This window comes from Cherax quadricarinatus, chromosome 62 (assembly GCF_038502225.1).
Source record: "Cherax quadricarinatus isolate ZL_2023a chromosome 62, ASM3850222v1, whole genome shotgun sequence".
NCBI classification, from domain to species: Eukaryota; Metazoa; Arthropoda; class Malacostraca; order Decapoda; family Parastacidae; genus Cherax; species Cherax quadricarinatus.
The window spans coordinates 12,580,070-12,604,154 of record NC_091353.1 but is presented as its reverse complement, the minus strand read 5'-3'; the positions used below and the strand labels follow the sequence as shown (position 1 = coordinate 12,604,154).

Genomic DNA, 24,085 nt, shown 5'->3' with positions numbered 1-24,085 from the left:
GAAGCTTCATCCTCCTATTTTCCTCCTGAAGAAGTAGAATCTCCTTCTTCAACACTTGAACCTGAGATTCTAAAACACTACAACAAGCCATGGTGCTTGGTAACAACCCACGCTAACTCCCAAGAGCTTAGGCAGGTATGACCGCAGGTGACCACTGACCGCAGGAGAAATTGCTGAACTAGAAAATGTACAGAGAACCTTCATGGCACACACAACTGTGATAAAACACTTCAGTTACTGGGAATGCTTCAAGTTCCTCAACCAGTACTCCATAGAATGCAGACGGGAGAGATACATGATTATATACACTTGGAAAATCCTAGAGGGATTAGTACCAAACTTGCACACAAAAATCACTCCCTATAAAAGCTAAAGACTCAGCAAATGATGCAGGGGCGCCACTAGCATGATAAGAGACACTGCAAGTGTCATGGGCCCAAGATTGTTCTACTGTTTCCCAGTATACATAAGGGGGATTACCAATAGACCCCTAGCTGTCTTCAAGAAGGCATTGGACAGGCACCTAAAGTTAGTACCTGATCAGCCTGTCTATGGCTCATATGTTGGGTTATGTGTGGCCAACAGTAACAGCCTGATTGATTAGGCCCTGATCCACCATGAGGCCTGCCTGGTCACAGACTGGGCCGCAGGAGCGTTAACCCCCAAAACCCTCTCCAGGTATATTCCAGGTATTTCATGGATTAGCAGATGTTTAATAGATTATTATTATTATTATAATCAAGGAGGAAGCACTAAACCCGGAGGATTATACAGCACCTGGGGGGGGGATGTGGAAGGTATTCAGGCTTAATTCGGGGAACTGGAGCACAGATCCAATTCCCTAAATCAAGAGCCCCTCACCAACATCAAGGAACCTTCCTTGAGGGGTTTTAATAGATTAGAGGTCATATAATATAATAACTGATTAGAAGTTGTTTTGGTTGGTTTGGTAAGTACGTATTGATAGATGAGATGATTTTTAAGCAAACTCCTAAATTTATAAGTAGTCAGGGGATCCTTTACCAGTTCAGGTAGTGAATTCCAGATCTTTGGGCCCTTTATGTGCTCTGCATTTTTGCATAGTATGAGACTGACACGAGGGATGTCTAGGAGTGCCTTATGCCTTGTATTGTGACTGTGTGATCTGTTGTAGCTATCAAGGAGAAGTTTAAATGTTGAGTTTATATTGGAGTTTAATGTTCTGTATATGTAGTATACTCCAGAAAAGCAGTAAGATATTTTAATTTTGAATTTGAATTGTTATACTGATGTTTACTGTGTTTGGACAGGTTCTCTGGTGCAGACCTGAGTATGACACAGTACTTGCTGCTGGATGTGATGGCTATCATAGCTGGTGTGGCTCTCGCTATCTCTTCTATCCTCTTCCTCTTGGCCAGATCCATTTACAAGAAATTTTGGCCCTCAAGCACCATAAAGATGAAGGTGCAGTGAGCATGGCGGTGTGTCGGTTGACTTCAACACTTTTTAGCATTTTCACCAGAAAGAGCTAAACCTACAGGAGTTGTACAGTACTTTGGGAATGGGGGCTGATCACATGTGATCCCAGAAAAAGAAGGGGTAATTCCAGGTACCCCTATTGAAGATTCACCACTATTATATACAACCTTGTCTGAAGTGGGGCTAATCTGGACAGTCTTAGATTCCAGCATTAATTTACCCTTACTGATCATGTAAAAATTTATTTCAGTCGCTCACGCTAGTCAAAGTCAGAGTTTATTTTCACATGATACAATGTTTATACAGAAACAGGTGACATTTGATTGTATGCAAAAAGCCTATGATTATGCAGAGCAGTTTGGGCAAACTTAAGCCTAATGTTCACACAGATTATCATATTCTTCAGAAAGCTCCTTTGGGAATGGGAGGCAATGATGTTTGATCCAAGGAATAGGAAGGTGGCTCCAATTCTCTGGATCAAAAGCTCTTTGCCAGCATCAAGGCACCAGACCCCCTGAAAGCTCCTTCACCAAACATCATATTCAGCTGTGACAAATATAATAGTCACAAATACTGTAGCATCAATTTTTTTTTTTTTACTAATACCATTGTAAGACAGTGAGTTATATTACTATTGGGGAAATGTTCTAGCATAAATATCTTTGAGGATCCAGGTGACACAAGAGCAAAGTGTAAACCATTGTACGATTTAAGTGTGTATGTGTGTGGGAAATTATTTGTGTATGTTTGGGTTACTCAGAGGTGGTACTAAGGAGGGTCTTTGAGGGGTTTTAGCCCCAAAACTCCATCAAGCCCCCTTTAATAAGAGAATAACGCTGCTTCAAAGCAAGTCTCCTAGCCCTTCCTTCCATCCAGACAGCCACCTCTAAGCTCCCAGCATAGTAATAATAGTGGTGCCCACTGGGGTTATTGTTTTAATTTACATTAGTGTGGGGTTATTTAGTTCTCATATTTAAGTGTTGTGGTTTTATTTTTATAAGGGTGGGGATGTTACAGTCAGAGGGTCATCTGAACTGTAATGTCAGCAGCACTTCTGGCAAGACAACCATTGAATGAATGACAGTGAGTGTGGTTTCTTCTTTGGGTCACCCTGCCTTGGTGAGAGATGACCATTGAGGTAAAAATATAATGTAGGTGTTTGTGACTTTGTATTGTACAAGAAAAAAAGTTTGTGATTTTTATTTTATTAAGGTAAATTCTGTTTAATTGTCAATGATAAAAAAAACACACAGGATAACACTATATGTTGAATGAACTCTTATGATATTGAAATTCCTGGAAGAGGGTAAAATGCTGTACATAGTAATTATGACTTAACATTATTATTATTATAATCAAAAAAGAAGCGCTAAGCCACAAGGGCTATACAGCTATGACTTAACAAAAGCCAGGTATGGATCTGTAATATGTATAATACTGGTGTTACCAAGCTACAGTAACTGTTAGTTTTTTTTTTTTTGTAGCAATCTTTGTGTATAGCAAATTTAATATTACAGTAGGCCTCTTATAGGACTATTTTATATAGTTCAGTTTTTTGTTGTAGAAATCTTTGCATATAGCAAATTCAATATAACAGTAGACCTCTTATAGGTCTATTCTATAAAATGCAATTTTTTTTTTTTTAGAAATCTTTGCATATAAAAAATTCAGTATTACAGTAGGCTTCTTAAAAGCCTATTTTTATATAGCATAATTTTTTTCCAAATAAAATGAAAAAAATATATAAAAAATTAAATATCACATACAGTGAAGGTCTTACCACATGTTCCTCAATTTTGATGCAATCTTCCAGTCACAGTTACAAGCAAAACTTATACTATATAAAGAAGCTTTGTAAGAGATCTTACTGTATTCAAAAACACAAACTATATACATATACGGTACGAAAGTCTAAACACCACAGGAATAATATACAGTGGACCCCCGGTTAACGATATTTTTTCACTCCAGAAGTATGTTCAGGTGCCAGTACTGACCGAATTTGTTCCCATAAGGAATATTGTGAAGTAGATTAGTCCATTTCAGACCCCCAAACATACACGTACAAGCGCACTTAAATAAATACACTTACATAATTGGTCGCATTCGGAGGTAATCGTTATGCGGGGGTCCACTGTATAGATTTGGCGAGGGGGATAAAACATTTATAAATCATTGTTAATATTACAGTATTATCATGGGGAAGTGCTAAACCTATTGGGGTTGTACGGCACCTTGGAAATGGGAAGCGATTGCACTGATCCCCCCCACAAAATAAGAAGACAACTCTAATTCCTTGGATCAAGAGCCATTCACCAGCATCAAGGCACCTACCTCACTTGATGGGAAAAAAACTGAAAAATGGATAAGAAAAATTAAAGTTTCCCCAATGCTGGATTGACAAGAATTTGTTGTATGTATTGTATGTGCATGCTATATATGTATACAGATGCTCCTCGACATACGATGGGGTTACGTTCTGATGAACCCCCTGTAAGTTAAAAATATTGTAAATCAAATATTAAGATATGATAAGTAAATACTGTTACTGGATAAGTAAATAAACAGATAATTACTGTAACTAACTAAATACCAGTATTAAGGAGTAAATAAATGAATACAATTTATCAAAACTCAAAGTTTGACGACTACTGAATGTGCATCAATATCACACCATCGTAAAGTCGAAGTGGAACCATCGTAAAGCGAGGGGCATCTGATGTATGACATATATTGATGTAGCACTGGTAAACCAGTGCCAGGAGACACTGTCTTAGTGAAAAAAAAAAACATGACCCCATTCACATATGTATACCTCAAGAAAATACCTCCCAGGGAAAGCAAAGTAGCAAAGATATACTGTAATAGGCTTTTAAGTTTGCCTGGTAATTGCCTTTAGAGCTGATAATACAGTGAGTGCCTTTTAGAGCTGATAATACAGTGAATGCATTTTAGAGCTGATAATACAGTGAGTGCCTATTAGGGCTGATAATACAGTGAATGCATTTTAGAGCTGATAATACAGTCAGTGCCTATTAGGGCTGATAATACAGTGAATGCCTTTTAGAGCTGATAATACAGTCAGTGCCTTTTAGAGCTGATAATACAGTCAGTGCCTTTTAGAGCTGATAATACAGTCAGTGCCTTTTAGAGCTGATAATACAGTCAGCACCTTTTAGAGTTCCTTCCTATAGTGTAACTTTTTGTAAACACAGTGGACCCCCGATTAACGATCTTTTTTCATTCCAGAAGTATGTTCAGGTACCAGTACTGACCGAATTTGTTCCCATAAGGAATATTGTGAAGTAGATTAGTCCATTTCAGACCCCCAAACATACACGTACAAACGCACTTACATAAATACACTTACATAATTGGTCGCATTTGGAGGTGATCGTTAAGCGGGGGTCCACTGTACAACTGAAAAAATGGGTCAGAAATTAAAAGGCATGTGAAAAGACCTTGGTAGTATGTGCCATTTAAATTTGGATTTACATTTTCAATTGCATTTGCAAAAAAATGCATATTTACAAAAGCTCTGCAAGACAGTACTACAGAAATGCATGATAGTGGGTTGAATCATTGACTGAATCATTGGTACTAATGAGAAGAACCTCGTGATGATGTTTTAGTCCATCCTGGACCACTGTCAAGTCACAACTGGTTCAGGACCAAAATGTCATCATATGGGTCTTCTCTTAAGTGCAGGTTTTTAGTGAACAGTTACAGCCATGATATGTACTATGAAATTTTATTCCAGGGAATAAAAATTCACAGTAGAGTTAGGGAAGAGTTAAAACCATCAGGGTCACATAGTGCTTAACACATTGCAACAGCATTAGACATACTTTTTTTGTGTTCTTTAAGTCGAACAATGGAAGGGCTTTCACCCATAACTCTTCGACCCTCCATATAACGGACTTATAGAGGGAAGCCAGTGGTTGGTAGTGGCAAATGTGGCAGACAAACAAACAAATCTTATTTGTGCAGTAATATAAAAAAATGTTGTTTACATGTAACAAAATATGTATTGTTAAGCACAGAGAAAGCCACTAGCATGCACAAGACCTTGCAGGTCTTGTTCCGTATCTTCGAAGTCCGTTATGTGGAGGTTCGTTGTACTGGAGGTTTTTCTGTAGCATTATATTTATATGGTAGTATTAAACTTGCGAGCAGAGGTGTGCTGGAGTGAATGAAGTTTGGTTTAACTGAACCATTTGCTAAATTGTAATTAGATTGGCGAACTCTTTGTTGACATTTAACGGGTATTTAGCAGTAAGAACACAAGAAAGAAGAAACACTGCAATAGGCTTACTGGCCAATGTGAGGCAGGTCCAATTCTCCCACTGGCTCAAGCTCACTGACCTAGTGATCTTAAGCTCACTGACCTAGTGAGGTCAGACACATCACTTAAGGGAGGAGCATGGCATCTGACCTAGTAGCACAAGCTAGTTAGGTCCAACTCACACCCACCCATGTATTTATCCAACCTATTTTTAAAACTACACAACATCTTAGCTTCTATGACGGTACTCGGGAGTTTGTTCCACTCATTCACAACTCTATTACCAAACCAGTGCTTTCCTATATCCTTCCTGAATCTGAATTTTTCCAATTTAAAACCATTGCTGCAAGTCTTGTCTATGTTAGATATTTTTAGCATGCTATTTACATCCCTTTTATTAATTCCTCTTTTCCATTTATACACCTCAATCATATCCCCCCTAATTCTGTACCTTTCTAGAGAGTGCAGATTCAGGGCCCTCAGTCTATCCTCATAGGGAAGATTTCTGATACATGGGATCAACTTTGTCATCCTCTTTTGTACGTTTTCCAGTGCATTTATATCCATTCTGTAATACGGTGACCAAAACTGTGCAGCATAATCTAAATGAGGCCTAGCCAAAGATATATAGAGTTGAAGAACAACCTGAGGACTTCTATTATTTATACTTCTTGCTATGAAGCCAAGGATTCTGTTAGCTTTATTGCAAACACTTATGCACTGTTGTCTTGGTTTCAGATTACTGCTAACCAGAACTCCTAAATCCTTTTCGAAATCTGTAATATTAAGATCTACATTATTTAATTTATATGTCGCATGGTTATTTTCCTGTCCAACATCAGTCTATTCAAATCATCCTGGAGTGCTCTAATGTCCTCATTAGAATGAAATGGACAGCATATTATGGTGTCATCAGCAAATTTGCTTATGTTGCTATTTATTCCCTCATATATGTCATTTATGTAGATTGTGAACAATAAGGGGCCTAACACTGACCCCTGTGGAGCACCACTTGTGATGTGCTCCCATTCTGATTTCTCCCCATTTATGCAAGCTCTCTGCTGCCTATTTGTCAACCATGCCTCTACCCAGGAAAAAATTTCTCCTTCTATTCCGTGTGCCTTAAGTTTTCTCAACAGCGTCTGATGTGGAACTCTATCGAATGCCTTACTGAAGTCCATATACACAATATCATATTCAATACCATGATCTACCTCCTCAAATACCTTAGTGAAAAAAGTTAGTAAATATATAAGACAGGAACGCTCCTTTGTAAAACCATGCTGAGATTCGTTAATCAGTTTATGCTTTTCAAGATGGCTATGAATTGCTTTGGCAATTATTGATTCCATAAATTTACCAACTATGGAAGTAAGGCTTATTGGTCTATAGTTTAAAGCTAAGGACCTGTCACCTGCCTTGTAAATAGGAATTACATTTGCCATTTTCCACTTGTCTGTAATAGAAATAAATCACAGCATTAAGACAAGAAAATGTGGAAGGATGGGAATGCGAGGAACACCAAGAGTTCAACAAATGAGGTAACCTGAAAGCAAGAAAAGAATGTCGAGATGAAGGAACTTGATGTTGATATGCAAACAAGAGGACTGCTGTACTGAGCATGTAGAAAATCCCTGAGAGCAAAGCATGTAGACTGTGTAATAATGTTGGGAAAATTACCAACAATATGTTAGGTAAGAGGATACAGATGAAAGTAATGTGACATTTTACTATGGCAATGTTTCATGGGAGTGAAACGTTGCCACAATAAAATGTTGCATTAGTTGCACTTGTATCCCTTTACCTGACATGTACGTTGTGTCAGGGCACTTGAAGAACTTCAGAAATTAACATCAGTACCAGTACCTTCTTATTTTTAATTAGAAATGATTTTATTCTGAGATCATTATAATGTATTGATTATGAGTTGAGAGGATCTGCAAAATACTGCAAAAGAAATGATACAAAATGCTCACCTCAGATACCCAGATCAACAGTTAACATTTCGCCAGCACACCCATGCCCATGAGATTTATATAGCACCTACAGAATGGGTGGTAATCAGGTTTGATCCTAGGAAGGGTAGGGTAGTTCCAATTCCTTGGATCAAGAGCCCTTTGCCAGCATCGAAGTAGTCTAATGCCATAACTAAGATACTCAAGTATGTCAGGTCCTTCACATATCTCACCCTCAGGTCTCTGAATGATCAGAGAAAACCCATCTCGCATCACTCTGCCCACTAAACAACCCATTCTCACAGGACTGATACACATTAAATATTCTCACAGGACTGTACATGTTATACATTCTCACAGGATTGATACATGTTATACATTCTCACAGGACTGATACACGTTAAACATTCTTGTACATACCAGGATTGATACGTGTAACCATTCTCACACCAAGACTGATACACGTTGACGATTCCCATAACAAGACTAATACACATTGTTCAGTCCATGTTTCCTATTTTGTCTCAGTCACCAGCATGTTTTTTTTTTAATTCATTAACCCACCCTAACCTAAAAAAAAATTAATTTAACTCTGAATCATGAAAGCAATTTGGAGAAAAATACGAAGCATGGAAAAGTTGGTGACTAAGAGACTTGTGCAACAACTGACTATCTTTACTGTTGACAATAAAGATACCCCAGTATTGCACATGTCTTGTCTACTTATGGGTATTGCGGAAGGGTTGACATTGAGCAAGACATCGACTACTGACATTTTAAAGTGGGAATGGGTTGTGTAAAAAACTTGTACGTACCTCACACCCACCTACTCTTCCCTTATGTGTCTACATTTTGTGTATCCATGCCCATATATTTACCTCATTGATTACCATATGTGGCTTTTGTCAGAGTCTCCGATTTTCAGGTCTCATGACTCTTTGTTAATGTTATTAGAGTTGGGCACCAAAAGTTTGAGATCAGAAAAAATTTGTTCTGGCATCAGGACAGTGGTATGGCATTTTTTGATTTTGTACCATTGTGCTTCTTCCTCAAAGAATAAAGAAAAGATACTAATCCATGGCTTGAACATTCACCAGAAAAACTTGCTCTTAGGAAAGGAACCCTTTGAACCTTGTGACTTAATGATAGTCCAAGATGGGCAGATGTGTTGCCATATGGTTCCACTTCTAAGTGCGAGTTTCAAGTGAACTGTTCCTTGAAATTTTCCCCTAAAATTTATAATTTACGTTAACCTTGATGGATTGTAGGTTGAGAATGGCTGTGTCTCTGATACATCTCAACTTTCGGTGCTCCACTGTGCTATTATTTTAGCTAGTAATTATATTCATGGGGTAAAGCTCAGTCTGTGAGAGTCACACAGAGTCTGGGGTAAGTGAGGCAATTAGGTTTGATCTAAGGAAGGAAATGGTCACTCTAATTCCTTGGATCAAGTGCCCTTTATGCCTCAGGAATTATTCTAACAGAGTGCCAGAACCCCAGGTCCTGTATCTCCATATTGTTTTTATTAGTGTATTCACAGTGTTATAGGGTGCCTAGGGAATGATGATAGTTAAGCAAGTTTGATCCAGGGGATGGGAGGGTAGCTTCAACTCCTTGGATCAAGAACTCAGCCACCACATGAAGGCACAAACCTTGAATAGGTGTAGATGTAAGTTTTAGTACAAAACACATATATACTAGATGCTGCAGTCATGTGCACCATCACTAACCAAGTCATGTATACGAGATGCTGCAGTCATGTGCACCATCACTAACCAAGTCATGTATACGAGATGCTGCAGTCATGTGCACCATCACTAAGTTATGTATACGAGATGCAGCAGTCATGTGCACGATCACTAACCAAGTTATGTATACGAGATGCTGCAGTCATGTGCACCATCACTAAGTTAGGTATACGGGATGCTGCAGTCATGTGCATCATCACTAAGTTATGCATACAACATGCTGTAGTCATGTGCACCATCACTAACCAAGTTATTTTTGTGTTTTGCCTAGAAAATAATTAAGTTTAACATACTAATAATTGTGTAACCTAAAAAAATAAGTTTAAACTAACAAATAAGTTAATCATATTAAGTAAACTCTCAATATAACGTACTAATAGGGAAGACAATTGTTCAAGTATCAGTTAAATCAGAATGTTAAAAATAGCTGAAAAATAGCATTTAAGTACTCTATAATATAGTACTGTACACACAATTAACATATTACATACAATAAACACTTGGAATTAATATAACAATTTCCCTGGTGGATTTTGTCCATTATATCAAACATCCGTTATATCGAGGTCCTAGAATTAAAAGATGAATAAAGTGTGCATTGTGAAAACAGTTTACTGTAATTTCCGGCATATAAGGCACACTTTTGCAGAAGAAAAGTCTTGGAAAATCAGCCTCCACCTTATATGCTCAAGGTCAGGGTCAAGGGTAGACTCTGGGTTATTGGCAAGTGGTGTTTTATAAATTGACATGCAGTTCATTATAGTAATAAAGTTGTACTGCAGTAGTTCCCCCCACCTGTATCCGTGGGAGATATGTTCATGCAGTTCATTATAGTAATAAAGCTGTAATGCAGTAGTCTCTTGTATCTGAGGGGAATACATTCCAAGACCTACCATGGATACCTGAAACCATGGATAGTAGCGAACCCCAAAACATGTTGTTTTTTGTTTACATACATAACTGTGATAAAGTTTAATTCATAAATTATGCACAATGACTCAAGAATTATCACTTTTTCACTGATGGGAAGTACTTCAAGGCTTGTCTTAGGCTTTGAAAAACTACCATTATCACTACTTTGGTGCTTTGGGGCCATTATTAATTAAAATTAGGGATTACTTTAAGGCCATGGTAAACCGTGGATAACTGAAACTGCTGAAACTGAATCCGTAGATACGGGGGTTCCACTGTATTCTCAATATGCTGGAAAATATGGTACTGAGAACACACCTGTCAGGTGATACTGTAGCTCAGTGCAAAAGCATTTGGCTTATAACTGAAGGGACCCAGGTTTAATCTCCAGGCAAGGTGAGAGTTATGGTCAAGTCTCCTTACATCTGTTGCCCTCATTCAACTAACTTTAAACAGGTGTCCAGGTATTGGCCAACTGGTAAGGGAGTGCATCCTGAGGAAGAGCACCATTGGTGTCCAATAGAAATAAGCTGTACTGCTTGGCTAGGCTTTCTAGCATTATCCTGGGTTACTAACCCTCTGGGATACATGAATCAATGAACGTCTTCATCTCCCAGATTATTGTTAAGGGATTATAGGTTAGACAACAATACAGAGCACCAAGTTTAAAGGAAGAATTAAGTAATGTACTCTACTGGTTGATAAGTAAGACACTTGTGCAACCTTTGGGTAACTTTATTCTGCAAATGTTTTGCCAGCCAGTGGCTTCTTCAGTCCGATACAGAGAAAAGTGGAAGATGAGGAGGAGTTTGAGGTAATCAGTCCCTCAGCCTAGAGTCAATGTGTTCAGTCCATCAGTCTTGATGGACTCAATCTTCACTGATGGACTAAACACATTGACTCCAGGCTGAGGGACTGATAACACTGGACTGAAGAAGCCACTGACTGGAGAAACATTTCTGCAATAAAGATACCCAAATGTTGCACAAGTGTGTCATTTATCATATATTGTAACAGTATTATAGTAACACTCATATAAATAACTGTTACACTAGCAGAAAACTTTATTAAGTACAGTTGTGGACCAACATTTTTGTGACCTTGAAGCTTGAACTGTTGTGGGGTCATGTGACCTTGAAGCTTGAACTGTTGTGGGGTCATGTGACCTTGAAGCTTGAACTGTTGTGGGGTCATGTGACCTTGAAGCTTGAACTGTTGTGGGGTCATGTGACCTTGAAGCTTGAACTGTTGTGGGGTCATGTGACCTTGAAGCTTGAACTGTTGTGGGGTCATGTGACCTTGAAGCTTGAACTGTTGTGGGGTCATGTGACCTTGAAGCTTGAACTGTTGTGGGGTCATGTGACCTTGAAGCTTGAACTGTTGTGGGGTCATGTGACCTTGAAGCTTGAACTGTTGTGGGGTCATGTGACCTTGAAGCTTGAACTGTTGTGGGGTCATGTGACCTTGAAGCTTGAACTGTTGTGGGGTCACCTTCACAATCAGCAATGGCTAGCAACATGATACTTTAATGACCTTTTATTTTTATTTTAAAAACCCTTTCTCATATAGTAGACCCAAAATTTTTAAGCAATGTGGATTAAAGTCACTTCTGGGGCCCCTCAGGGATTAGGGGCCCTGAAGCTTAATCTCCATTAGTTTTGTAGTATATCTTCCCCTGTTTAAGTACCTTAATAAAGTACCTTAATAAAGTTTCTACAAGTTTATTAAATTTAAACAAGGTGTAACCTTGTATAAATAAAAGATGTGCTGGTATAAGTATGCAATAAAAACAAGAGGGCAGCATTGGTGTATTTATTATGGTAACATTATCTATAACAATGTCCTAGTGAAACACTTGTAGTATTGCGAAAATGAAATTTTTGTCTCCTCCAAAAAACTTAACAATGGTTAGAAAAATAAATGTCATGTATTAAAGACATTTATTTCCATTATAATACACGAGGGGTTACAATGGATGTTATGCAAATTGTGGGGTTGCAGGATGGTTACAGGATGGTCACAAGATGGTCACAGGATGGTTACAGGATGGTTACTGGATGGTCACAGGATGTTACAGGATGGTCACAGGATGGTTACAGGATGTTACAGGATGGTCACAGGATGGCCACAAGATGTTACAGGATGGTTACAGGATAGTCATAGGATGGTCATAGGATGGTCACAGGATGGTTACAGGATGGTTGCAGGATGGTTACAGGATGGTCACAAGATGGTTACAGGATGGTTGCAAGATGGTTACAGGATGGTCACAAGATGGTCACAAGATGGTTACAGGATGGTCACAGGGTGGTCACAAGATGGTTACAGGATGGTCACAGGATGGTCACAGGATGGTCACAGGATGGTTACAGGATAGTCACAGGATGGTCATAGGATGGTCACAGGATGGTCACAGGATGGTTACAGGATGGTTACAGGATGGTCACAAGATGGTCAAAGATAGTTACAGGATACTCACAGGATGGTCACAAGCTGGTTACAGGATGGTCACAGGATGGTCACAGGATGGTTAGAGGATGGTTATAGGATGGTTACAGGATGGTTAGAGGATGGTTACAGTTTCAGGGTGAACTCTCTTTTAAAAGTTCCACTACAGTGATTTTTTTTGTAAATTGATAGAAAATTCATCCAAACTTAAACAGAATGTGTTATTTGGATAAATTTTTAAATTTGCATTTGCAAAAAAATTGCACTGAACAGAATAGCTTTATATGAGAGCTGATCGTACAATTTAATGTATATGTTAAGATAAGGCAATTGTATTCCTAGCATAACATTAACAATAAATAATGAACAAATTTATTTAACTGAGATGCAGAATGTCTCAGGCAGATTAGGACTCAGTCTTTTATGAATTTTTGTACTTACAAGTGATTGTGAATGACTGGGAAACACATTCTCCCAGGTCTAGAACTACACTGCTTCACATTTCGACTCCTCACTCCACCTGGGAAAGAGTTAGGTCTCTCTGATTGGTTACTTGAGGATCATGAAGAGCTGCTCTCTTGGCTTGTGGAAATTTTGACAATATTCTGTGACTAGGCTCTGCAATGGCTAAAAGTAAGCCTAAGAAGTGTACCCCCATTCTGGGTAGAGGAATGCTAAAGGGTTAGAGCTACGATTTACCAAAACTGATATGCTCAGTATTTTAGGCAGACTAAGAATAAGTTTTAAAGTTAGAACTTAGCACTACTGACACTGCTTTGTTAAAGTTTATATTGTTTAATCTTTAAGTTTAATATAACTTGTAATATGAAGAGATGTTGACTGGACTGGTAAGTTACATACTTGTTGCTCTTTGATACTATCAAAGAATAAGACACATGTGTAACACTTGGGCATCCTTATAGACCAAACATTTGAACCACACATCAGGTTTTCTCAGTCAAATGCAGGCAAATAAAACAAAGGAAATAGTAGTAGTAATATGTCTATATGGGGAAGTAGAGAAAAATTCTTCCTCCATAACCCTGGTCATGGACTGGGCCACGGAACAGGCACCAGGTATGCATGTCATAAGAGGCGACTAAAATGCCAGGAGTAAGGGGCTAGTAATCCTTTCTCGTGTATAAATTACTAAATGGAAAAAAAGAAAAAGTGTCTCATCTTTTTTGGATCACCTTGCCTCAGTGGGAGACAGCCTGTGGGTTGAAAAAAAAATGTGGCATTTACGGAGCTCTTTGGCTGTGTAAGTCACTCAGTGCTCACAGCCATAAAAAACAATACAATGTGATGAAAACAAGGATAAAATTAAAAAACAATAACAGCAATGAACATTAATGGCAAATACCATCATACCAAGTTAAAAGAACCAACATCAATTAGAAAAAAACATTAAAGGATTAATGACCTACTAAAGATAGCAGAAAAAGAAACTTTGAGGTGATCATTTCCTAAGTCTTGGTAAGTAATAGTCAGTTTTGTCTATCATGGCACTACCTGCACATGAGTCTTCTTCAATGTGTCAGGACTGTATATCACAGGATTGTACACCATCACAGGATTGTATACCATCACAGGATTGTACACCATCACAGGATTGTATACCATCACAGGATTGTATACCATCACAGGATTGTACACCACAAGATTGTATACTATCACAAGATTGTATACCATCACAGGATTGTATACCGTCACAGGACTATACACCATTACAAGCTTGTATACCATCACAGGATTGCACAAAATCACAGGACTGAATACCATCACGGGATTGTATACCATCACAGGATTATATACCATCAGAAGATTGTATACCATCACAAGATTGTGTACCATCACAGGATTGTTCACCGTCACAGGACTGTATACCATCAGAGGATTGTACAACATCACAAGATTGTATACCATCAGAGGATTGTACAACATCACAAGATTGTATACCATCACAGGATTGTACAACATCACAAGATTGTATACCATCAGAGGATTGTACAACATCACAAGATTGTATACCATCACAGGATTGTATACCATCACAGGATTGTACACCATCACAGGATTGTACACCATCACAGGACTGTATACCATCACAGGATTGTATACCATCACAGGATTGTATACCATCACAGGATTGTACACTGCAGGATTGTATACCATCACAGGATTGTACACCATCACAGGATTGTACACCATCACAGGACTGTATACCATCACAGGATTGTATACCATCACAGGATTGTATACCATCACAGGATTGTATACCATCACAGGACTATATACCATCAGAGGATAGTATACCATCACAGAATTGTATACCATCACAGGATTGTACACCATCACAGGACTGTATACCATCACAGGCTTGTATACCATTACAGGATTGTATACCATTACAGGATTGTACACCATCACAGGCTTGTACACCAGAGGATTGCATACCACCAGAGGATTGTATACCATCACAGGATTGTATACCATCACAGGATTGTACACTGCAGGATTGTATACCATCACAGGATTGTACACCATCACAGGACTGTATACCATCACAGGCTTGTATACCATCACAGGATTGTATACCATCACAGGATTGTACACTGCAGGATTGTCTACCATCACAGGATTATACACCATCACAGGATTGTACGCCATCACAGGATTGTACACCATCACAGGATTGTACACATCATAGGATTGTATACCACCAGAGGATTGTATACCATCACAGGATTGTATACCATCACAGGACTGTATACCATCACAGGATTGTATTCCATCACAGGATTGTACACCATCACATGATTGTATACCATCACAGGACTGTATACCATCACAGGCTTGTACACGATCACAGGACTGTATACCATCACAGGATTGTATACCATCACAGGATTGTACACCATCACAGGATTGTACACCATCACAGGATTGTACACCATCACAGAATTGTATACCATCACAGGCTTGTACACCATCACAGGATTGTGCACCATCACAGGATTGTACATCATTGCAGGATTGTGCATTATCATAGGATTGTACACCATCACAGGATTGTGCCTTATCATAAGATTGCACACCATCACAGGCTTGTATACCATCACAGGATTGTGCATTATCATAAGATTGTACACCATCACAGGCTTGTATACCATCTCAGGATTGTGCATTATCATAAGATTGTACACCACCACAGGATTGTACACCATCACAGGATTGTATACCATTACAGGATTGTATACCATCACAGGATTGTACACTATCACAGGATTGTACACCATCACAGGATTGTGCATTATCATAAGATTGTACACCATCACAGGATTGTATACCATCACAGGATTGTGCATTATCATAATATTGTACACCATCACAGGATTGTGCATTATCATAAGATTGTACACCATCACAGGATTGTATACCATCATAGGATTGTATACCATCACAGAATTGTGCATTATCATAAGATTGTACATCACCACAGGATTGTACACCATCACAGGATTGTATACCATCACAGGATTGTGCATTATCATAAGATTGTACACCATCACAGGATTGTACACCATCACAGGATTGTATACCATCACATTATTGTGCATTATCATAGGATTGTACACCATCACAAGATTGTATACTATCACAGGATTGTATACACTGTATACCAATCAATGATATACTATTTCTGACCCCCTTCCTAATAAGTGCCATTCTACAAGTGCCTTTCTACAAGTGCCTTTCTATAAGTGCCCATCTATGAGTGCCCATCTATAAGTGCCCATCTATAAGTGCCCATCTATGAGTGCCCATCTATGAGTGCCCATCTATGAGTGCCCATCTATGAGTGACCATCTATAAGTGCCCATCTATAAGTGCCTATCTATAAGTGCCCATTTATAAGTGCCCATCTATGAGTGCCCATCTATGAGTGCCCATCTATGAGTGTCCATCTATAAGTGCCCATCTATGAGTGCCCATCTATGAGTGTCCATCTACAAGTGCCCATCTATGAGTGCCCATCTATGAGTGTCCATCTATAAGTGCCCATCTATGAGTGCCCATCTATAAGTGCCCATCTATGAGTGCCCATCTATAAGTGCCCATCTATGAGTGCCCATCTATAAGTGCCCATCTATGAGTGTCCATCTATAAGTGCCCATCTATGAGTGCCCATCTATGAGTGTCCATCTATAAGTGCCCATCTATGAGTGCCCATCTATGAGCGCCTTTCTACTACCACTTCAAATTAAAATTTTTAAACATTTTACCTCAAATTACTGTACAAAAGAAATAATAATGGAGAAGCCATTGTATACACAGCATTTCAGGCAAAGTTATACGACTACAGTCATTACTACTGTTAACAGTTATTACTACAGTCATTATCCTGCCTTTTATTGTAATAAATTAGAGTGATACCTCAAAACTGTTGGATATATTAAAATGTTTTTAAACTCTTGTGTATTTTCTTTACATATTATGGATATAAGTAATACACATTTTTACACTGGTATTATGTAAAAGCTTCAAATCCTACCTTACTAATAGGTATCAGTATGTCACTATTAACCCTTTGAGGGTTGACAGACCCTCTCCAAGACTCGTTCTCAGGGTCGGCCAAATTTAAAAAAAAAGAAAGTTTTTTTTTCTTATGAAAATATAGAGAATCTTTTCCCGGTCATAATGACACCAAAAATATGAAATTTGATGGAAAACTTACAGAATTATGCTCTCATGAAGTTAGCGGTCTCGGCGATGTTTACGCATCGGCAATTTTGCCCACTTTGAGCCCCATTTTCGGCCAATTCCACTGTACTAGTCGACAAAAAACATGAATATTTCGTTAGAACTCCATTTTTTCTATCGAATAAGTGCAAGAAACCACCCATTTACCAATTTCAACTATCCAGTACAGTGGTCAGAATTTAGCAATTTTGCCAATTTCACACAAATTTCAAAAGATGCCAATTTCCGAATAGGGTCCAGAATAAACAAGAAAGACATTCCTGGCACTAAAATGACATTTCCTTTGTTCATTAGTCACGTTTCAAGGCCCCTCTTACATTCTTTTGCTTTCCACTTTGAATTTTTATTCTCACAAAAAATAGAAGATTTACTGTTATGCAGACTACTGCACTAGTGTAAAAAATGGTATAAATAATATTGGCGCACTTGCAAAAGAATATTAGACTCACCAGTTGACGTGTATTGGACGCTTGGCATGATTTGTTTACTTTTGAACTTTGGTAAAAATCAAACATTTCTGCTATTTTGAGCTCAATTTCAAGGTACTTTTCATTGTAAAACAAGTCAAAATCATTCAATTTCTGTAATATGTCTTCCATTCTATAAAATGAGACCAAGAAAACTAGAATACAACAATAATTACCATACGAAAATACAGTGCAAAGTCACTGTTTTATTCCAAAAAAATGGTCAAAGTTTTTTTTTTTCTCATTATGCACTGTGTGCTGCAGGATTTTTTTATACTGTGCACACTGACCACATAGACCCATTCTTTCATATGTAGGCCTACCAGCTTTCTCCCACTAGATTTGAGGGCGCTAGAATTTAGGCGTACTAGTACATCAAAAACCCTGGGTTGTAAGCCGTACTAGTATGGCCGAAACCCTCAAAGGGTTAAAGACACAGCCTCATCAACACGGCCACTTTATACTGGAGTTCTGCAGGGAAGTGTCCTTGGTCCCCTGCTCTTCCTCATTTACATTAATGATCTTCCAAACGTATCCCAACACCTGAAACCCATTCTCTTTGCTGACGACACCTTCTTCTAATTTCTGAACTACGAATTCTCTGCATTATATTCACATCACACATTGCCCTCGGATTTAATAAATGTATATTTGTTGCAGAGTTCAAATGCATTATAACATCTATACATTACAATATAATTTTTATTTCCTTGCAAGATTACATTGACATTATGTGATTACAATAATGAGTTGCAGTGCAATGAGAGCCACTATCATGCCATGGCATTATGGGCAGACTAAATTTAATGGCTTACAGACTACTTAATACTAAAGAAATTAATCAGAGTTTGAGTTGCACATTTTTTTTTATATAGTAGAAAATAAGTTTACTCAACTTACAGTCTGGGGATGTTACATTGAGACAGGGTGAAAGTATTTTGTAGGTTCACTATGTCAGTAGTAAATATTCAAATTTTATTATGAGAATATAACATTGCGAGTTGCTGACACTAGTTAACAGTATGAGTATACTACCATTGGGTGTAAGGCAGTATTGATTTGGGGTAGGTATCTTTACTACAATGTAGTATTGCCTATATAAGCTTAGAAATATACAAATATACATATGTATGGTGTAGTGCAGTAACCCCTCTTATAAAGCTCCTTTATATTGTGCAATTTTTTGCAAATGTGACTGAAATAGTATGTTCATAACTGAATAGCACATGTTAAAGCCTTCATAGTATATGCTATTCAATTTTGAATTCATTTTTTGAGTTTCATTTACAAAAAAAAAAAAAAAAAAAACTATATGGAGGAGCTTTATAAGGAATTGAATTTACTGTAGACTGTCATTTAGCACGGTAGTTACGTTCCTGAAAATGTCGTATTAGGTAAAATCGTGTTAGATGAACTGAAGAACTTACGGGGAAAATAGGGTTACGTTCCCGGGAACCCCCCCCCCCCCAAAAAAAAAAAAAAAAATTTTTAGGCCTAAACATCCTACAAAAATAAAAGTGAATGGTTAGTTTTAGTTCATTGTTCTGATGTATTATGTTGTTTTTACTGCTTAAGACTACAAATGTAACAGAAATAATAGCATTTCTTACCTTAAATTATGGTTGCTGGTGTTTGTGGATGATTGTGAAGAGAGTGTAGAGTTATGTTGTGGTCCTACTGGGCTGAGGTGGATGGTAGAGGTTCTGGTACTGAAGTTGATGGCTGTACTGGAGTGTCTAACCTTAAGTCATTCAATCAGTCAAATCACTCAGTAAAGTCTGTGAATCAGTCAGGTCACTCAGTAAGTCAGTCAAGTCATTCAGTAAGTCAGTCAAGTCACTCAGCAAGTCAGTCAAGTCAGTAAGTCAGTCAAGTTATTCAGTAAGTCAGTCAAGTCACTCAGTAAGTCAGTCAAGTCATTCAGTAAGTCAGTCTAGTCATTCAGTAAGTCAGTCAGTCCAGTAACTCAGTAAGTCAATTAAGTAACTCAGTCAAGTCACTCAGCAAGTCATTCAGTCAAGTCACTCAGTAAGTCAATCAGGTTACTCAGTAAGTTAGTCAAGTCACTCAGTAAGTCAAGTCATTCAGTAGTCTGTCAAGTCATTCAGTCAGTCAAGTCATTCAGTAAGTCAGTCAAGTCACTCAGTAAGTCAGTCAAGTCACTCATTAAGTCAGTCAAGTCACTCAGTAAGTTAGTCAAGTCACTCAGTAAGTCAGTCAAGTCATTAAGTCAGTCAAATCAATAAGTCAAGTCATTCAGTAGTCAGTCAAGTCATTCAATCAGTCAGTCAAGTCACTCAGTACGTCAGTCAAGTCAGTGAGTCAGGTCACTCAGTAAGTCAGTCAAGTCATTCAGTAAGTCAGTCAAGTCACTCAGTAAGTCAGTCAAGTCACTCAGTCAGTCAAGTAACTCAGTCAAGTCACTCAGTAAGTCATTCAGTCAGTCGAGTCACTCAGTCAACTCACAATAACACACAGATGTTTGTTGCCCTGGAGGGAACATTGGAAATCAGTTAACAGATCTAGCGCAACTCTTTTCCATGGTTCGCTAGTAGTTGGATACACTTGGATTGGATTAGGACCATTAGCATTACCTTTATGTTGCATGCAGACACTATATTTCTTAACATACTCAGAAATATCAGTTGCCATACGAGGCCAAAAGTATTTCAATCTGGCTTGTTTTACTGAACGATCCATACCAGGGTGCGCAACACCTGGTACATCGTGAACTAGCTGTAAGGCTACATTCACTAGTGACTGTGGAATTACTAACTGGTATACTCTTCTGCTAGGAGTACCCAACTCGGCTGTTCGATACAGTAATTCTTGGTTCATGACAAAGTCACTGATGGGTGCTGGTGGCTTCACAGTCAGAATAAGATCTTCCTGGAGCAGAAATCGAATCACACCAGACAACAAGTACTACATCAAGTCTTCTCAAGTGTGTATCCATGTCTTTAGACATGACGATTACATCATCTAAGTACACCATAAGTGCATTACCTATGAGACCTCTAAAGATATTAGTCATGAGCCTTGAGAACGTGATAGGGGAGGATTGTAATCCAAAGGCCATATGGAGGAAGTGATAATGACCTGTAGGAGTGGAGAATGTAGTTAGCTCTTGGCTGTCCTCATGAAGAGGGACTTACCAAAACCCTTGTAACAAGTCCAGGGTTGAAAAGACTTTGTTATCTCCGATGTTTAGAACAGGTCGCTCCTGTCTGTCTCAACTACTGGATCACTACGACAAGGTCCTAGATGCACTAGAAGACAAAAAGAATGCAGATGTAATATATACAGACTTTGCAAAAGCCTTCGACAAGTGTGACCATGGCGTAATAGGGCACAAAATGCGTGCTAAAGAAATAACGGGAAAAGTCGGTCGATGGATCTATAATTTCCTCACTAACAGAACACAGAGAGTAGTAGTCAACAGAGTAAAGTCCGAGGCAGCTACGGTGAAAAGCTCTGTTCCACAAGGCACAGTACTTGCTCCCATCTTGTTCCTCATCCTCATATCTGACATAGACAAGGATGTCAGCCACAGCACCATGTCTTCCTTTGCAGATGACACCCGAATCTGCATGACAGTGTCTTCCATTGCAGACACTGCAAGGCTCCAGGCGGACATCAACCAAATCTTTCAGTGGGCTACAGAAAACAATATGAAGTTTAACGATGGGAAATTTCAATTACTCAGATATGGCAAACATGAGGAAATTGAATCTTCATCAGAGTACAAAACAAATTCTGGCCACAAAATAGAGCGAAACACCAACGTCAAAGACCTGGGAGTGATCATGTCGGAGGATCTCACCTTCAAGGACCATAACATTGTATCAATCACATCTGCTAGAAAAATGACAGGATGGATAATGAGAACCTTCAAAACTAGGGATGCCAAGCCCATGATGACACTCTTCAGGTCACTTGTTCTATCTAGGCTGGAATATTGCTGCACACTAACAGCACCTTTCAAGGCAGGTGAAATTGCTGACCTAGAAAATGTACAGAGAACCTTCACGGCGCGCATAACAGAGATAAAACACCTCAATTACTGGGAGCGTTTGAGGTTCCTGAACCTGTATTCCCTGGAACGCAGGCGGGAGAGATACATGATTACATACACCTGGAAAATCCTAGAGGGACTAGTACCGAACTTGCACACAAAAATCACTCACTACGAAAGCAAAAGACTTGGCAGACGATGCAACATCCCCCCAATGAAAAGCAGGGGTGTCACTAGCACGTTAAGAGACCATACAATAAGTGTCAGGGGCCCGAGACTGTTCAACTGCCTCCCAGCATACATAAGGGGGATTACCAACTGACCCCTAGCAGTCTTCAAGCTGGCACTGGACAAGCACCTAAAGTCGGTACCTGACCAGCCGGGCTGTGGCTCGTACGTTGGTTTGTGTGCAGCCAACAGTAACAGCCTGGTTGATCAGGCTCTGATCCACCAGGAGGCCTGGTCACAGACCGGGCCGTGGGGGCGTTGACCCCCGGAACTCTCTCCAGGTAAACTCCAGGTATGTTACGTAAAAGATCACCCAGTACAGGCTCAGTAAGTCAGTCAAGTCATTCAGTAAGTCAGTCAAGTGACTCAGTAAGTCAGTCAAGTCACTCAGTAAGTCAGCTAAGTCATTCAGTAAGTCAGTCAAGTCACTCAGCAAGTCATTCAATCATTCAAGTCACTCAGTAAGTTAGTTACGTCACTCAGTAAGTTAGTCAAGTCACTCAGTAAGTCAGCCAGTCATTCAGTAAGTCAGTCACACAAACTCATGTTTACCTCTTTTTCTGTGCACAAAGTAACACTTCATTACGACTACAGGTTATCTCTTGTCTAATATCTTTGTTTCTTTGTTAATCCTAAGACTTAAGTGCTTATACCTCTTTGTGCCACTTTCAGCAACACTGGTATGGCTACTGGGTGTCATGATTGCTTGGCAGATACAAGATACAATAATTAAAATATCATAACACCATTCACAAACACAGCTGCCTTGTAGCAGAGAAAGACTGGACTAGACATGTATGAATTATGAACACTGTAATGGTGAGGTGGTGTTGGGGAGTGGTAGGGGATGGCTGGAGGGCTCCCAGGCTGCTCCACAACAAGCTGGCCGCTTGAGCAAAAGAGAATTTTTTTCCTTCCCACAGACTGAACCGTGTTAAATTAATTATATGACGTGTTACATAAAATTGTGCCACAGTTCTTTAATCGTGCAATACTCAAATCGTGCCAAATAAACTCATGCTAAATGATGGTCTACTGCATTTGTCTTTCCTTTACAAAAACCTTCCTCATTTATCAATAATTTTAATAATGTAGAGAGGAGAGCATTAGCATTAATGAGATACAGTGTATGAATTCCTCTGCAATACAGGAGGGCACCGCATGTCCAGTACACCCTTTTCCATGTTCCACATTTTTGTTGGCTTTCAACTGATCCATTGTCCATTACGTTTGATGCTTTTACTGCTTTTCTGCCATTCTTGCTGTTTTTGCACAACAGTTGCATAGGGAAGTACGACCGGTGCCATATTTTAACCCTTAAACTGTCCACATGTTGATCTACGTTCACTTGCGGGGAGATCCAAACATAAATCAACGTCTGTGCACTCAGTGTGCGCAGTATGAAAAAAATCGGGGACCACTGAGTGCCTTGTGGGAGCACCAATTCAACTGAGTGGCAGCTAAAGCAAATAGCATGGCAAACACCAGGGATTCGCTGATGTCATGTAGTATTAACACTCCCCTTTTAAGAGGAAAGTAAAAATAAGTTAGATAAATACATGAGTGGGTATGGGTGGGTGTGAGTTGGACCTGACTAGCTTGTGCTACTAGGTCTGATGCTGTGCTCCTTCCTTCAGTGGATGTGACCTGACTAGGTGGGTCATTGGTCCTAGCCAGGGGGTGACATGGATCTGCCTTGCATGGGCCAGTAGGACTGCTGCAGTGTTCCTTCTTTCTTATGTTCTTATGTATTCAGCAGGCTGGCGAGCTGGCCTTCTGGCCGGCTGGCTGGCTGGCTTTGGCTG

At 39.1% G+C, this 24,085-nt stretch overlaps 1 protein-coding gene across 3 annotated transcripts in view; it reads left to right on the top strand.

Annotated features, from left to right (window-relative positions):
• The window catches only part of LOC128687249 (UDP-glucosyltransferase 2), a 255,548-nt gene extending 238,268 nt beyond the window's left edge, over window positions 1-17,280 (top strand). Inside the window, exons 5-6 of one of the 3 annotated variants that reach the window (XR_011393742.1) lie at window positions 1,290-9,524; window positions 9,613-17,280. Coding sequence is in view for 1 of the 3 variants with exons in the window: in XM_070098445.1 (XP_069954546.1) it covers window positions 1,290-1,452 (163 nt within the window). In the remaining 2 variants the exon portion in view is untranslated. Of the gene's footprint in view, window positions 1-1,289 lie in introns of all 3 variants that reach the window. The other 2 variants (XR_011393741.1, XM_070098445.1) reach the window with 2 other exon arrangements.
• Window positions 17,281-24,085: the final 6,805 nt, after the last annotated feature.